Source organism: Lolium rigidum, unplaced genomic scaffold (assembly GCF_022539505.1).
Source record: "Lolium rigidum isolate FL_2022 unplaced genomic scaffold, APGP_CSIRO_Lrig_0.1 contig_14396_1, whole genome shotgun sequence".
In the NCBI taxonomy this organism is placed as follows: Eukaryota; Viridiplantae; Streptophyta; class Magnoliopsida; order Poales; family Poaceae; genus Lolium; species Lolium rigidum.
In genome coordinates, this window is record NW_025899855.1 from 30,480 (window position 1) to 45,136 (window position 14,657).

The 14,657-nt window shown below is 42.3% G+C and overlaps 1 protein-coding gene, 1 long non-coding RNA gene and 1 pseudogene across 2 annotated transcripts; 1 reads left to right on the forward strand and 2 right to left on the reverse strand.

Moving 5' to 3' along the window:
• Positions 1–2,171: 2,171 nt before the first annotated feature.
• LOC124680374 (metallothionein-like protein 1) lies at positions 2,172–2,926 on the forward strand. The gene is made up of 2 exons (XM_047215446.1): positions 2,172–2,317; positions 2,493–2,926. Exons 1-2 carry the CDS (start codon positions 2,265–2,267, stop codon positions 2,665–2,667), a joined length of 228 nt encoding a protein of 75 aa, XP_047071402.1. The 5' UTR covers positions 2,172–2,264; the 3' UTR covers positions 2,668–2,926.
• A 6,813-nt stretch (positions 2,927–9,739) lies between these two features.
• Positions 9,740–12,498, reverse strand: LOC124680376 (annotated as a pseudogene).
• LOC124680377 lies at positions 12,499–13,694 on the reverse strand. Its single transcript, XR_006995506.1, has 3 exons — positions 13,581–13,694; positions 12,992–13,078; positions 12,499–12,583 (listed from the first exon to the last, which is right to left on the reverse strand). It is a non-coding gene; the product is annotated as an uncharacterized LOC124680377 (long non-coding RNA).
• Positions 13,695–14,657: the final 963 nt, after the last annotated feature.

Below are 14,657 nucleotides of genomic sequence, written 5' to 3' on the forward strand. Positions count from 1 at the left end.
ACACTGGGCATTGTTAGCTGATGTTGCCAATTAATCAAAAAAATTAGTTGAATTCAACAGAATGTTAAAAAAATTGTCATTTACTTTTTTGTTGAAGGCACATATGATATGACCTCTCATATTCACAGGCATGGTTCACAAACCTACTCTCAGTGTCTTCCTTTCTTAATGGAGGAATGCAATTATTGGAGTCAATAGCTCGCAACATAGAATCGCTGGTACGAGAGATCATGAACAAAGTTCTCCAGTGTTTGATACACATACTATTTTTGAAACTATGATTCATAGGAAAATAGTCCTCATTGAGTTTCCAAATATTAGATATTCTATGTGCGGTGTTTCTCTACTACTCAAATATATTTAGTTAAGAAAGTGTAAAACTAGTTAGTAAATAATGACGTGACATGATATTTGTTAGTGCATTGCGATGAATTTTTCTATATTATGCATGGAAATGGGACATCTCCTTCTAGATTGTTCCATATCATAATAAGATATCTCCTACTGGATTGCCAACGTACTGAATGTGATATTTTATTGTTGTCCTAGTATTAGAATAACAAGAACAAACATGTCTCAAACTAGCATCATCATTGTTGCTAGAAAAATTCTTTTGTAGTAGTTTTGTTAATGCTTATTATTTTGATTGAGGACCGCTCTTCTTGAGACATACTAACTATGGCATGCAATTGAAATTGAAATAACAATTGCTTCTAGCACAAGTATACATGATACATATAAGAGTTCAGAGGTTCACATGAATATACTACCTCCATCCCAAAGCTTAAGGTTTATATTATTTTTAGAAATTCAAACTATGTCAAGTTTGACTAAGTTTTTATCAAAAATTATTAACATGCAACATACAAAATTAATATCATTGAATAGATAATGAAATATATTTTCGTATGATATCTACAAAATATTATATTTGTTGATAGATTGTTCTAAAAGTTTGGTCAAACTTTACTTGGTTTAATTTTTCAATAAAAATAAGCCTTAAGCTTTGGGATGGAGGTAGTATATAATAAGAATTTTTGTGCAATTACGAATACTCCCCACAATATTATTAAACATTTTGCGTTCAGTTGGGTAATATATATGCATGGTTGTTGCGGAAATTGCAAATATAGCTCGGGCTACATGTAGCCTGTTTTTTGAAAATTCTGGAAGTAGTATTTTAAAGCTTCAAAAATTTCTGAAAAATCCAAGATGTTGATAATGGTGTATTCTACGAACTTGCAAAATCTCAACTTGAAACATCTTATATTTTTGGCCACATAAAAAGATAAAATCTGATAAATTTTGGAGGTTTCAAAATTCGCACTGTTCACTATTTCAGAATATCACTTTTGTATTTTTTTTTCTATAGCCTGAAATAGAAGGTATTTCGATTTGAGATTTTTCATGCTGATAAAATAGAATATTGCCTACATCTAGATTTTTTCAGAATTATTTGAAACTTTGAAATAGTATTATTTTCAATTTTTCTAAAAAAAGTGTAGCTGGGGCTACAAAACTCCACACTCCTTTCGTTGGCCCTGTGGATGTATCCTGAAGATTCCGGAGGGAACTAGAAAATACAAATACTAAGATATTACTACTTGTCTGTACGATGCGGCAAAAGAAATTTCGAGAAGCAACAAAGAAGGTCCATTTCTTGCCGTCTTGTGGTTGTCATAAGGATACAATATGATGTAAATACTAAACAGTGTAAACTCGTAAGAAGGAAAGAGAAGTCAACTACGCATTAATATTCTGAAAGCCATGGATAGATATTTGAAGGTAAAGAAGATCCATACGTTGGATTTGCTGTCGTGCTAAACTACTATTAGGTCGCCCGAAATTTACAGAAAAAGCAACCAGAAAGATGAGATCATGATTTGTTTTCTTGCTGAACTACTATTAGCCATTGTATTTAATCTTGTCTTGTTGTCTTTGAGCCTAGTTTTACCAGTTACCGCAGTAACACAAGATCATGACTAGAAGTCACCTCCCCAAGGATCATTAAAATTATCTAATGGTGAGAACTTGTCGCTGCCGAAAGACAATTGATCTTGAGAAACTGGACAAGATGCCGGCGTACGTATAGCATCGTGGCACGCATCGATACCTTAGCTAGAGTGCCCTCCTCCTATACGCTAACCCGGCTATAAATAGTGGTGCAGGTGTGAGGGCTATACATACAATTCACCATCTTCTCTAATCCCAAAAGCCTTCTTCTTCGCCATAATCTCATCCTTGACCAGTTAGATATTTGGAAGATGTCTTGCAGCTGTGGATCAAGCTGCAACTGCGGCTCAAACTGCAAGTGCGGGTATGGATGTTTCTCTTCTCCAAATACTGTCCTGCTATGAGCTTACCCTGGAATCTTGGTAAAATACTAATATGCAGAGAGAAAACCATTTCAGTCCGTTACTTGATCGAGATTTAATTTTCTTTGATGGTAGAAAACTGATTTGATTTGATTATCGGATCGTTTATCGTTGCAGCAAGATGTACCCTGACCTGGACGAGCAGGCCAGCATCACCACCCAGACCCAGGCCGTGGTCGTCCTCGGCGTGGCTCCTGGGAACAAGGCCGGGCAGTTCGAGATGGCCGCTGGCGAGTCTGGCGAGGGCTGCAGCTGCGGCGCCAACTGCAAGTGCAACCCCTGCAACTGCTAAGCTTCACGCGCTGCGATGCAACGCACTTGTGTGATGGTGTGAGAGTACATGTACGTAAATAACAAGAAACATCTGACGGAATCGAGCAAGTACGTGCGCGGTGTGTGTCTACTAGCTCGCTCTGCTCTGATCTGCTCTTTGTGTCGTCCTTCCTTGTGTTTGTGTGTGCTTGTGTCTCTGTAATTGCTTCATCTATCTCCGACCATGGAGTATGGAGTGATGAATTAATATACAGTACAAGAAAGTCAAGTTTGCCTAATCAATTGAGCGAAATTTCTACTTCAATTAAAACACAGCTCTCTGTAATTGGTTCAAATCTTCCTCTCATGTTCTTTTTTCACTCAAAAAGAAGAAAGAAAGAATCTTGCTATCGGGCTTACTTGTCATTGTTTGGACATCCTTTTGAATGCTGGATGATAACAACAGATAAATATACAGCAAGAACTGATTATTTTTGGATTCTCAGGTCAATTGCAAAGTAAGAAATAATACAGAGTTTAGTTTTATCAAAATACTACCAGTTCAGAAGCAAAACAAAACAAAAACACTCCAGCAGTGTTATGTTCGAAGAAAAAGCAACCTCTAGTCTAGAGTCCAGATACAGAACCCAGGATTTCAGTAAGCTCCAAATATCAGGAGACAATCAAAAGATCAGCAGCTCACTGCTTTTCTTTATTTCCACGCCCCGATCTCCAGACGTGCAGCTATTCAGTAACACTACGGCGGCCGTCGGCACAGCTTGCGTTGTCTTCGGCACAGGCTTGTGCCGATGCCGACGGCACAATAACGCCTCGGCACAGGCAAAGTTGCCGTCAGCACAGGCTGGCCGTCGGCACAGCATCCTGTGCCGACGGCAAAGCCGTCGGCATAGAAATAACGCCGTTTGGTAATTCTGGCTCAAATTTTAAAAAAAAAAAAATTCAAAAAATTCGAAAAAAAAAATTCAAATTTTTTTAATCTCTCACATGCACCATTTTAACTCTAACTACACTTAATATTATGTCAAATTCCACTCATGGTCAAACTTCCCGGTGAGTCACCCATCCTCACACTACTCCACCCCTAGCACGCTTAACTTCTCGGTTCCATTTAGACTAGATTCCATGAAAGAAACGACACCTTGTTGATAATAATACCATATCAATACTATTAACCCTTATTACTTGATGTTGCACATCATTATTTTTTGAATTCCAAACAATTACCTACATAAACTACAAGAATAAGTATATTAATCTTGAATTCAAATGGACAATAAAATGATTTTTTTCTTTTTTTATTTAATATGGAATAATTAATATCTTTAAATTTGTAAATCAAAATTTGACAAATAATATGTCTAAATCTATTAGAAAAATGAGAGGAACCCAAATATGACATCTATATCATATTTTGAATCTAAAAATAATTTTCCAAAAATTCATGAGCATTAGATCATGTACCAGTAGTTCAAATCTGGCCGGCCTCCTACCGATTCGGCAGAAATTTGTCTTTTTCATGAGAGATGGACGGAAAAGTTCCAGATACACCGGTTGGAAAATTTTCCATCTTAGGTGGTCTACTATTTTTTTAAAATGTGTTGGTACCAATGTGAAACTTTAATTTGGTGGTTGCTTCACAAAACATCGCGTTTTCGGCACCTCAAAAATGGAAAATGGTTTTTTCGCGCGATGAAAAGGAAAATTTCCTCCTGCAACATGTAAGACATCTCAAGATACACATGTGTGCATAATATAGGCACATTATGACAAACTATGCCGCGATTCTATCTATAACATTGGTCGTTTGACCTAAATGTCATGAAACCTCGAACATGATAGCTCATTTTGTGAAGGATTTTTTGTGATGTTCGCAATTTTCCAACTTTAATATTTTTCCTTGCAACTATGACGTATAATATGACAACACGCGAAGGTTTCACATTGTTTGGATCATTTTTGAATTTTTTATGCCTGTTTCAAACTATATTCAAAACGGCGGGCATGAAGATCCTTTGCCCGGGGCTGAGGCTCGCTAAACTTGCACTGGATCTCTAATGAAATAGCATGTTGTGAATCTAAAAATAATTTTTACAAAAAATCTTGAGCAATATATCATGTACCTGTAGTTCAAATTTGGTCGGCCTCCTGCCGATTCGGCAGGAATTTGTCTTTTTCATGAGGGGTGGACGGAAAGATTCCAGATACACCGGTTGAGAAATTTTCCATATTAGTTGGTCTAGTATTTTGGAAAAATGTGTTGGTACCTATGTGAATCTTTAATTTGGTGGTTGCTTCACAAAACACCTCGTTTTCGGCACCTCAAAAATGGAAAATGATTTTTTCGTGCGATGAAATGGAAAACTTCCTCCTGCAATATCGTAAGACATACCAATATGCATATGTGTGCACAATATCAACACATTATCACAAACTATGCCACGATTTTATCCATAACATTGGTCATTTGACCTAAATGTCATGAAACCTCGAACATGATAGCTCATTTTGTGAAGGATTTTTTGTGATGTTCTCAATTTACCAACTTTAATATTTTTCCTTGCAACTATGACACATAATATGACACCACGCGAAGGTTTCGCATTGTTTGGATCGTTTTCGAATTTTTTATGCCCGTTTCAAACTATATTCAAAACGACGGGCATGAAGATCCTTTGCCCGGGGCTGAGGCTCGCCAAACTTGCACTGGATCTCTGATGAAATGGCATGTTTTGAATCTAAAAATGATTTTTACAAAAAATCTTGAGCATTATATCATGTACCTGTAGTTCAAATCTGGTCGGCCTCCTACCGATACGGCAGGAATTTGTCTTTTTCATGAGGGGTGGACGGAAAGGTTCCAGATACACCGGTTAATAAATTGTCCATCTTATGTGGTCTAGTATTTTTGAAAAATGTGTTGCTACCAATGTGAAACTTTAATTTGGTGGTTGCTTCACAAAACACCCCGTTTTCGACACCACAAAAATGGAAAATGGTTTTCCGTGCGATGAAATGGAAAACTTCCTCCTGCAACTTCGTAAGACATCCCAAGATGCACATGTGTGCACAATATGAGCACATTATCACAAACTATGCCGCAATTCTATCCATAACATTGGTTGTTCTGTGTGAAAGCCATAAAACATCGGATATGATAGCTCATTTTTGAGAAGGTTCTTTGAGATATTTTAAATATTGCAAGTTTGATATTTTTCCAAGATAGACCTTATTTTTCTGAAAATTTTGATATATTATTTGTATTTTTCTGAATTATAATGGTTTAGTTATGATTTTTTGAAGATTAATGTGGTAAAATGGAAAATAGCTATGCCGACGGCTTTCCCGTCGGCACAGGGCTGAAAATATGTGCCGACGGCTTTGCCGTCGGCACAGGCCTAACGCTGTTAGCTCGCCGTCAGGGCGGAGAGGCTGTGCCGACGGTTGCCGTCGGCACAGACCTTCATGTGCCGACGGCTGACCTGCTGGCCTGGCCGGATCGAGTCCTGTGCCGACGGCCCCGATATTTTGCCGTCGGCACAGGATCTGGCCGTCGGCACCTTGACTGGTTCCCGTAGTGTAACCACCCGGATCTTGTAACAACTGGCAAGGCTTCAGGGAGTTGTGAACATCACAGATTTTCCATGGATTAGCACCACTCGGTTTACCCCCACGTCAAATTCAGAGGCTCCTTGACCCGGCGAGTTGCCAAAGCCTCAAGCCTCGAGTTGATCCAGCACTCCTGTCTCCCCCTTTTCAAGAGGAACTTTCGATTCCTTGGTGGAAGAACGAATCAGCTACCTGACCTGCTTAACTTCAATCCACTTCTTATAATTCAAATAAACTCATTGCTGCAACGTCAAAGTACCCACATTTGTGAATCATACATAATAAATATAAAAGAGGTTTGCTTCAGAAATAAAGTGAAAAGAGTTTGTAATAGGGTAGCGCATGAATTATCTAAAAAAATTCACAATGGGGAGCATAGCCCCGGCCTGTGCATACAAATGATGCACACAGCCTTATGAATTACCTAAATTGCCTATGGGTTCTGGAACCGGCCAGGAGTGGATTCTGCAAAGCCCTCCAATGGTTTTCAAATTGCTACGCCTCAAATGTAATCCATTGTTTAGATAATTTATGAACTCTCTTTACCCTAAAAAAGGAGGAAAATATGCTCACCAGCCACTATGTGTGCTTGCCATTGAGGACGCAGCTGGTCCGGCGTTTCGGTGGGGTTTTTGCGCCAGTGCGCCAATCTACTGCTGGCATTCGAGGGTGATGCCAATGACACCAACTCCAATGGCTTGATGGTGCCAAGGTGTCTTCCAACAGGTGGGTGGCCCTAACAGTAACAGGCCATGGAATTGGCATCGTATTAGAGTTGGCTTCATCAACAGTGTGCTGTAACAGCAGTCACCCAGCCCAGTTGAAGTGTCGAGTACAGTTGCAGTGGCTTGTGATGTCTATTGATATGATCACATGACTCAAAGCACAAACAGAGCTTCCCCAGCTTGTGCATTTTTTGTTGTCTGGCACTATATGTATGGAATCTGTGGCATTTTAAAAGGTAGGGGGGTAGGGCGCTTTCAGTGAAATGCCTTGAACAATATCACTGTAATGTAATTACGTCATAACAATGACAGGCAATCACTCGTAAGTTTCAGAGGAAGATTATTATTTTTTAAACATAAGCGTCGAGAGCCCAGCTTTAAATTAATAAAGCCCTCAACCGGCTAGGATACAACGTTGCTGATTACACAAACTTGAACAAGGTAAAAGAAAGAGGCAAAGCCCTAGAGAAACTAATTCCACTCGGCAGCGCCACCAAAGAGCCCACAAGAACAAGCTACAGAGAACTGCCACGGACGGAAAGAGACGTGTCAAGCGAAGAGGAGAAGCACCAGCGTCAAAGAGATGAAGATCCGGCTCCGAGACCGCCTCACCTTGCTACTGCCGAAGGAGGGACCCTTCCATCCTCACCGGCCAGCACAGAACATACAGACGGTCGAGCGCCCAAAAAAGCCTTGAGCTTGCTGACTGCCGCCACCACCTCACCAAAGACAAACCCAAACCGCACCACCGTCATTGCCACCACATCGATAGCCCTCTGTCCCCTCAACCCAAAGCGGCGCCTCCAAGGAGGAAAACGACGCAATGCGCCATCGTCGCCTGTCCGTAGCCTGAGTTTTCACCCGGGCAGAAGAGGAAAAGGGGGAGGTTACCTCACCAGCCCTTCAAGAAGGAGAACAGCGATAGAATCGTCGGTGCCAGCCAAGAGTTTCCCCCGGCTACTCCCCACATAACTCGCACGGACGCAGAACGGGCAATACGAGGACCAACCCATGCCGTATGGCACAGAGAGACCGAGCAGTGGAGACACCAACGTACAAACAAAGAAAGCGCCGGAGCACTACTACGCCGCAACCAGCCTTCCGCCGACTCCTCACCGTCCACACATGTGATATTTGATAAATCATGATTGCAGTATGTTAAAGAACTAATAAAATTTCTATGTTTACTTTTGCTACTATGATGCAAAGTACATGCATTAGGACATGGATCCATTCTCACCTTAATATCCTGCAAAATTAGGCCTGAACGAAATCAATGAATTTTCAAGGTGAAGTGCAATCTAGTGCCCTCCTAGTGGAGTAGAGATGACAGGGATAATACGGTTCAGGGATTAACATGTTTATCTAGTATACACATGAACATAGTCTCGGAAGTTGGTTTAACCACGTTGAATACAACCCTCAAAAAGAGTTGAAGAAAGTAAGAGTGGAAAATACACTTGCTTGAAGAAAGGAGCGAAACTGGCGTTCTCGAAGAACTCAAAAGCTGGACCAAGATGAAAATGTAGTCTTCTTATTATAGTTTTGAGCCAAATATGGCAACCGTACGGAGTCAAAATATGTCGCTTTGATATTCAAGGGTAAGTCATCATCTTGAAACTTCTATCTCGTTTTGAGTCAAATATGACAACCTCTATTTATTGCTTTAGAGTCTCCATGAAAACGATATTCTTTTTTATTACATCGATGTACCTAGCACTAAGAGCATGTACAATAAATGCTCCGAGCACGCACTGCCCGCAGAGCCTCCACGCCGCCGACGAACGGCCGCGCCGCCACGCCCCCTGCTCAGCGCCGCGCCTCCAAGCACCGATGCCGCCCGTGCCGCCATCACCGCGAGGAGGAGAGAAGCCGCCCCGCCAACGCCGACCGAGCTTCGCCCGGTGGCGCCTCCTGGCGGCGGCGAGGCAGGAGAAGAGGAGGGCGGGGCTGGCGGCGGCGAACTAGGGTTTCGCCCTGGGACTCGCGGGAGCCCACGACGAAACGTTTTCCAACAAGGCTCAACGGCCGGTACTCAAGGGGAATATTTTATGATTTGCCACACTTTTTTTCGAACACATGACCACCATATGTCAGTGAGACATAAAATGGCAAATGATAGAAGTGCAAAGAAAAGTGTGGCAAATTATCTCAAAGAAGATTATCACAAAGGCCGAATCCAATAGCAAAATTTCTTATTAGTTCTAGGCATTACCAGAATATATAGGCAATACCACGATTTAAAATCACAACAATACTAGGGTCGAATACTTTTCTTTCGACGGCCTAACTTTTTCGATAAAGGGAATATATTAATATCATCGACGACCTAACTAATACTAAAGAAATGAAGGTGTTAAAGTTGCACGAGGGAACTGGTAGTCTGCCATTTGTGATAGAGATGGATTGCTTGGAGGCAGTGGCCATGATCAGGAGTGAGATGGAGGATCGTTCAGCCTCAATGTTCATCCTCAGGGAAATTAAGCACCTTTTTCAAGGTGTCTTGGAGTTCAAGATCGAGCATATTAAGCGAGAACAGATCTTGGTGAGGAATGTTCTTGCTAACAAAGGCCGAGCAGAAGCTATGGCAAACTTATGGCGTCGTTCGAGTGCAGTAGATATTCCTGAACTCTGTATTAAGAATTGTACTCTTGTGCCTTAAATAATATACTTTACATTCGCAAAAAAAAAAAAAAAAACTGGTAGTCTGCAGTTGAATGACTTACATACTTGTTCAAAACAGTGGATTCTGCAGTTGAGTCAATGCCGTCGGAGAGTATGCCGCCACTGCATCCCTTGAGTTCTAGGACACTGGCGCAGCAACGTCAGAAACTCATTGGTGATTTCCCGAAATGATAGATATTTGACGTGCACGAGGAATTCAATGCCAGGTGGAACCTCCACCATGCTTTCAAGGTTCACTAGTGTTAATATTTCCAGCTTCAACATGGCACCTTTCTTCACCTCTAACACCTCCAGATTTGGCAGGTCTCTCAATCTCAGATTCTTTAGCTCGGGAACCACCCAGCAAGAAATATCATCTGCTTCCCATTGTACACTCTGGTGAGCATTAGGTCAGTCAAATTTCTCAATGGAGAAAACAATGGTAAGGGGTCTTCTGTCATCTGGGACCAAGATATAGATAATGAATACAAGTTCTGCCCCGCAGTTTGGAAGAGAGGAGACTCTTCCAACATGCCTTCCGCTAACCGGCCAGTCAAACTTAGCCTTTTCAGGTTTGGCGGTAGGCCATTCAACCGAAGAACCTCATTGTTATCGCTTGCATTCACATGCAAGTAGGACAGATATTGCATATCTGCTAGAGAAGCACAGACACATCCACAGTAGGTTCCTTTCACATTCCATATCTCCAAGCTTCTTAGTTGCCTCAGCTCCCCCAATTGTCTAACGGACTCATCCTGTGCTTCCAATGACAGCAGTGTCTGCAGGTTTGTCAGGTTCTCAAGGCCCTTGGGGATGCATACACCGGTTCCGCACTGGAAATCTCTCCTAAACCGATCGCTCGGTTTGTCAGAAAATATCTGCCTAAGCTTCTTCAGTTTGCCAATCCCTCTAGGGAGCTCCTTTACATAAGATCCAGAAAGGTCCAGTGTCAATAAATTTGAAAGTTTCTCGATAGATTTGGGAAGGAGCTTCACTTTTGAACCACGCAGACCCAAATAGCGGAGGTTGAAGAGATCTCCGATAGCATCTGGAACCTTCTCGATAGGTAGGCCACTTAACTCCAGCACTGACATATACCTGGACTTCTCTACTACTAGAGGCAGTAGAGTGGATGATGGAATACCGATGTCGAATGCGATAATAGATCGAAGACGGTGTACACCCGACACTGACTGATATATATCCTTCTTTAGTTTGTGTATTACCAGTCGACGTGCATCACTCTCATCAAGAGATTCAGTATATTTATCCTCCTCATAAACAACACCGAAACATTCTCTGTGACACAAATCTACCGCCAACTCACGTACAAAATCATGCATCCGGAATGATTTTATCCTACCAGATGAGTTTCTTTCATTAATCTGAAGAAGATTTCTGTGAACTAACTCTTGTAGATAGCCTTCAGCCACTTCCTCCATTGTGCTCTCACCCCTTCTCTTGATGAACCCCTCTGCTACCCACAACCGTATTAGCTTTTTCCTTTTCAAAAGATAGTACTTTGGAAATAGGCTGCAGTATAGGAAACAACTTTTCAAGTATGTTGGAAGGTAGATGTAACTCAAATAAAGGATATTCCTGACATGTTCCAGGCTTGGATTGTTAATTAGTTCCCAGTCGAGCTGGTCATGTATTCGCTTCAGTTCCTCCTTGGTCTTGTCACGTATGAAGAGTAGCCTGCCAATAGAAACAATTGCGAGGGGTATGCCCTTACACTTGCTAACTAGTTCATGTGCAAATTCTGTCAGTTCCATAGGGCACTCATAGTTTGTATCCCTGGGAAAAGCCATCTTACAGAAGAGTTCCCACGACCCATCCTTCGATAGAGGATTTAGTGTTAAGACATATCGTTGAGAAGCAAGTCTAGCAACATTGCCTTCCCTTGTTGTGATTACCACTCTGCTGCCCTTCAGGTTACGAATAAAAACTCCAGACAAGTCAAGAAATGCTTCTGCAGTCCAAACATCATCCATCAGGATCAAATACTTACGTTGCTCTAAAAAATTCTTCAGTGTCCCTTCAAGACTTGAGATGTCCATGGTCTCAATATTAGATGGAACACTGGCTTTATCACTGAAAAGCTCCTTGATTAAATTCCTCAATACATCTTCTCTAGAATAAGTTTGAGAGATGGAGACCCAAGAGTAGCAGTCAAAATTTTCTTTCACCTTCCTGTAGACATTTGCAGCCAAAGTTGTTTTACCAACCCCTCCCATGCCATGCAGCACTATCACAGAGCGTTCCAACTCATCACCTGCCAACCATTGCTCGAGCTTTTCCTTATTTTCATCAACCTCCACAAGATCTTCTTCATCAAGGGAACGTGAAGTGTTTGCTAGATACTTGGACTGCTCAACAATGTAACTTGAGTCACTCATATACCCAGTTGCTACTACCGAAACCCATCGATCTTTAGCTTGAAACAGGTGCACAAGATTGACCTCTGCTTCCTTAACCAAAGAAGCTAACCTGTTTAGAGAGAAGAAAACATTTGGTCGTTTGAATCCTTTCTTCAGATAAGTACTCCATCCAGTGTCATGCTTCTGACCAACAAGATGCAAATACTCGTCCACAATGTCCTCAATCCCATGCACAAACATTCTCACCTCCTCCACCCAAATTTCATATGTCCGATTGTTCGAATTCCGTATGTCCATTCGGCAAAGATATTCATGAATTAGTCTGAGCTCCCTTCTGATGCGGCTCATGCTACCTTGAAGCTCTGTTAGCTGTGTAATAAAATTACTGAACTGTGAAATAGCCTGGCTCATTGCTTCATGCCCTAGAGCAACACCAATCTTTGTCACTGCTAGGAGAATCACAGCCTCAGCCATTTGCTCCTCAAGTCTGAGCTGAGACAGCTATGCTGAACAGCAGGCAGCGTACCTGTGTGTCTTCAGATATTTTCTATAGCATAGCCTAAAAAATTGAAAGGTATATTGCCATCAAACAACCGTACTCCACGAAACATCAGAATTTGCCAAGGAGGATCATGAATTATGAGTTACAAATAAAATTGAACGACAAGAAGTATAACTCCTAAGGTGCTACTTCCTACAAACATTTCACGGAACTAGAAGAAAATAAATCGATTCATTATACCAGCATCTAAGTGGAAAACGATTTAATGGGCTAACGGCTACTAAAATCATCGGAAGCTAGGAATTTGGGTAGTTTGGGTTTGTAGAATCGTGCAGCTTTCAGGAATATTCGTGTTGGTTGGTGGTCGGAAAGCTCTTGTTTAAGACCGAACAAAAACATATATGTACCAACAAACTTTGCAGACCGATACATGCATATTGATCAAGGGTAAAAACTGACGCATACCTGCCAAGGTAGGCTCCTGCTCTGATGAGAAGAACTGTCGTCTGTCTATCCGATACCTCCAATGAAAAGCTCCCCCGAGGTTCAGATCTGTTGAGTGTTGATAATTAGATTTCAGTCAAATGTTTATTTACCTGTTATTCATCTGACAATCGGGCCATAAAGATCTAGCAATCCTCACAAAGCAATAACACATACTGAAAATGTGCAGTTTTTTTTTATAAGTTTTGCCATGCTTTGTGAAATTTGATCAAGTATCCGTGCCTTTCTACAAGATATAATCCGATAAGTCCCATTAGATTTGATTTTCTTAGCGGAAGCAACATCACACAAGAAATCAGATCAAATCAATTCATTTCTCTAGGCCAACGCTAGAAATCGAAGCCAACAACTGACCAAGACATGAAGCAATGCTTCGAAAGACGCCTAAGGTCGAGGCCATGGAATGTCATATAGAAGAAATCAAGCTTAATTTGGTTCAGATTTAGTGATACAAGTTCAGATTCGTGCCCACATCCTACAAACAGCACAGAATGGGCACGGATCACACCTGTACCGGCGACTTTGCTAGCGGGAAAGTTGGCTGGCTTACCTTGTCGTCGGCGCTGCCGGGAGTCTACTTGGCTTCGGCCGCGACGGACGGGAGACTTGATCGGCAGCTGCAGGGAGCACCGGGGCGGAGAAGAGGCATTCTCCTCTCTAACCCTCACCGGCGGTACAGTACATTAGCCTGCTGGCTCGCTCCTGCTGGTTCCACCTTTTTTTCTTTTTGAGAAAAGTACCACAGGTCAAAGGTTAGAACACACACACGCGGCACTTGCTAGAAGGACCCAGAAACACACGTGTCGGGAAACAATTGCAGGAAAGACCCTCAAAAAATGAAAAAGAAAACTACGCCCTTGAAGGTCCCTGCAAACTCAATCTTCAACGCTCGCCGCCGACCACCGCCACCGCCGAAGAGAACGAAGACGAGCATCCGCTAGTCCAAGATCCGCCGGAGCACTATCGCCAAAGTGGCTTTGTGAGCCGATTAATTTGTCCGCCACGAATGACGGAACCTAAATCGTTGGGGCTCGTCGGCTGGGGAATAACCCCATGCCCACCGGACCGCTGATCCGTTGACTCCATCCAATAACGTCGAGGGAGAAACCCGGATCTGCCCGCCATCTTCCACTTGCCCCATATCAGAGCACCTGCCTTTCGAAGGTCGCCATCGTTCTTGCCCCCCGAGGAGAGGGCAGACGTCGGCCGATTCACTCTTGTGCATACCTTCCAGGCCCTCACGCTGGAGTAAGTGACGTCGAGACGATGGGGAGCCCGAAGGACAAATTCCACGAACCTGGCCGCCGCCACCGCCTCGCCGACCAAGTTCAGGAAGACACATCTCGCCGCTTCCTGTAAGAAAAAGCAAGAAAGCAGCGCTGCCTTCTCCTCAGCACCACCATTGGGGATAACGCCAAGGTGAGATTGGAGCAGCAACGCATCTTATTCCTAGTGACGCTGTCATACTCACTGATACGTCTCCGACGTATCGATAATTTCTTATGTTCTATGCCATATTATTGATGATACCTACATGTTTTATGCACACTTTATGTCATATTCGTGCATTTTCTGGAACTAACCTATTAACAAGATGCCGAAGTGCCGCTTGTTGTTTTCCGCTGTT

What these genes read in the sequence shown, in the direction of transcription:
- LOC124680374 (XM_047215446.1), top strand. Translation starts at nt 2,265, where the DNA reads ATGTCTTGCAGCTGTGGATCAAGCTGCAACTGCGGCTCAAACTGCAAG. An exon ending in GGCTCAAACTGCAAGTGCGG is followed by an intron (nt 2,318 to 2,492) that starts GTATGGATGTTT and finishes TTATCGTTGCAG; the next exon opens with CAAGATGTACCCTGACCTGG.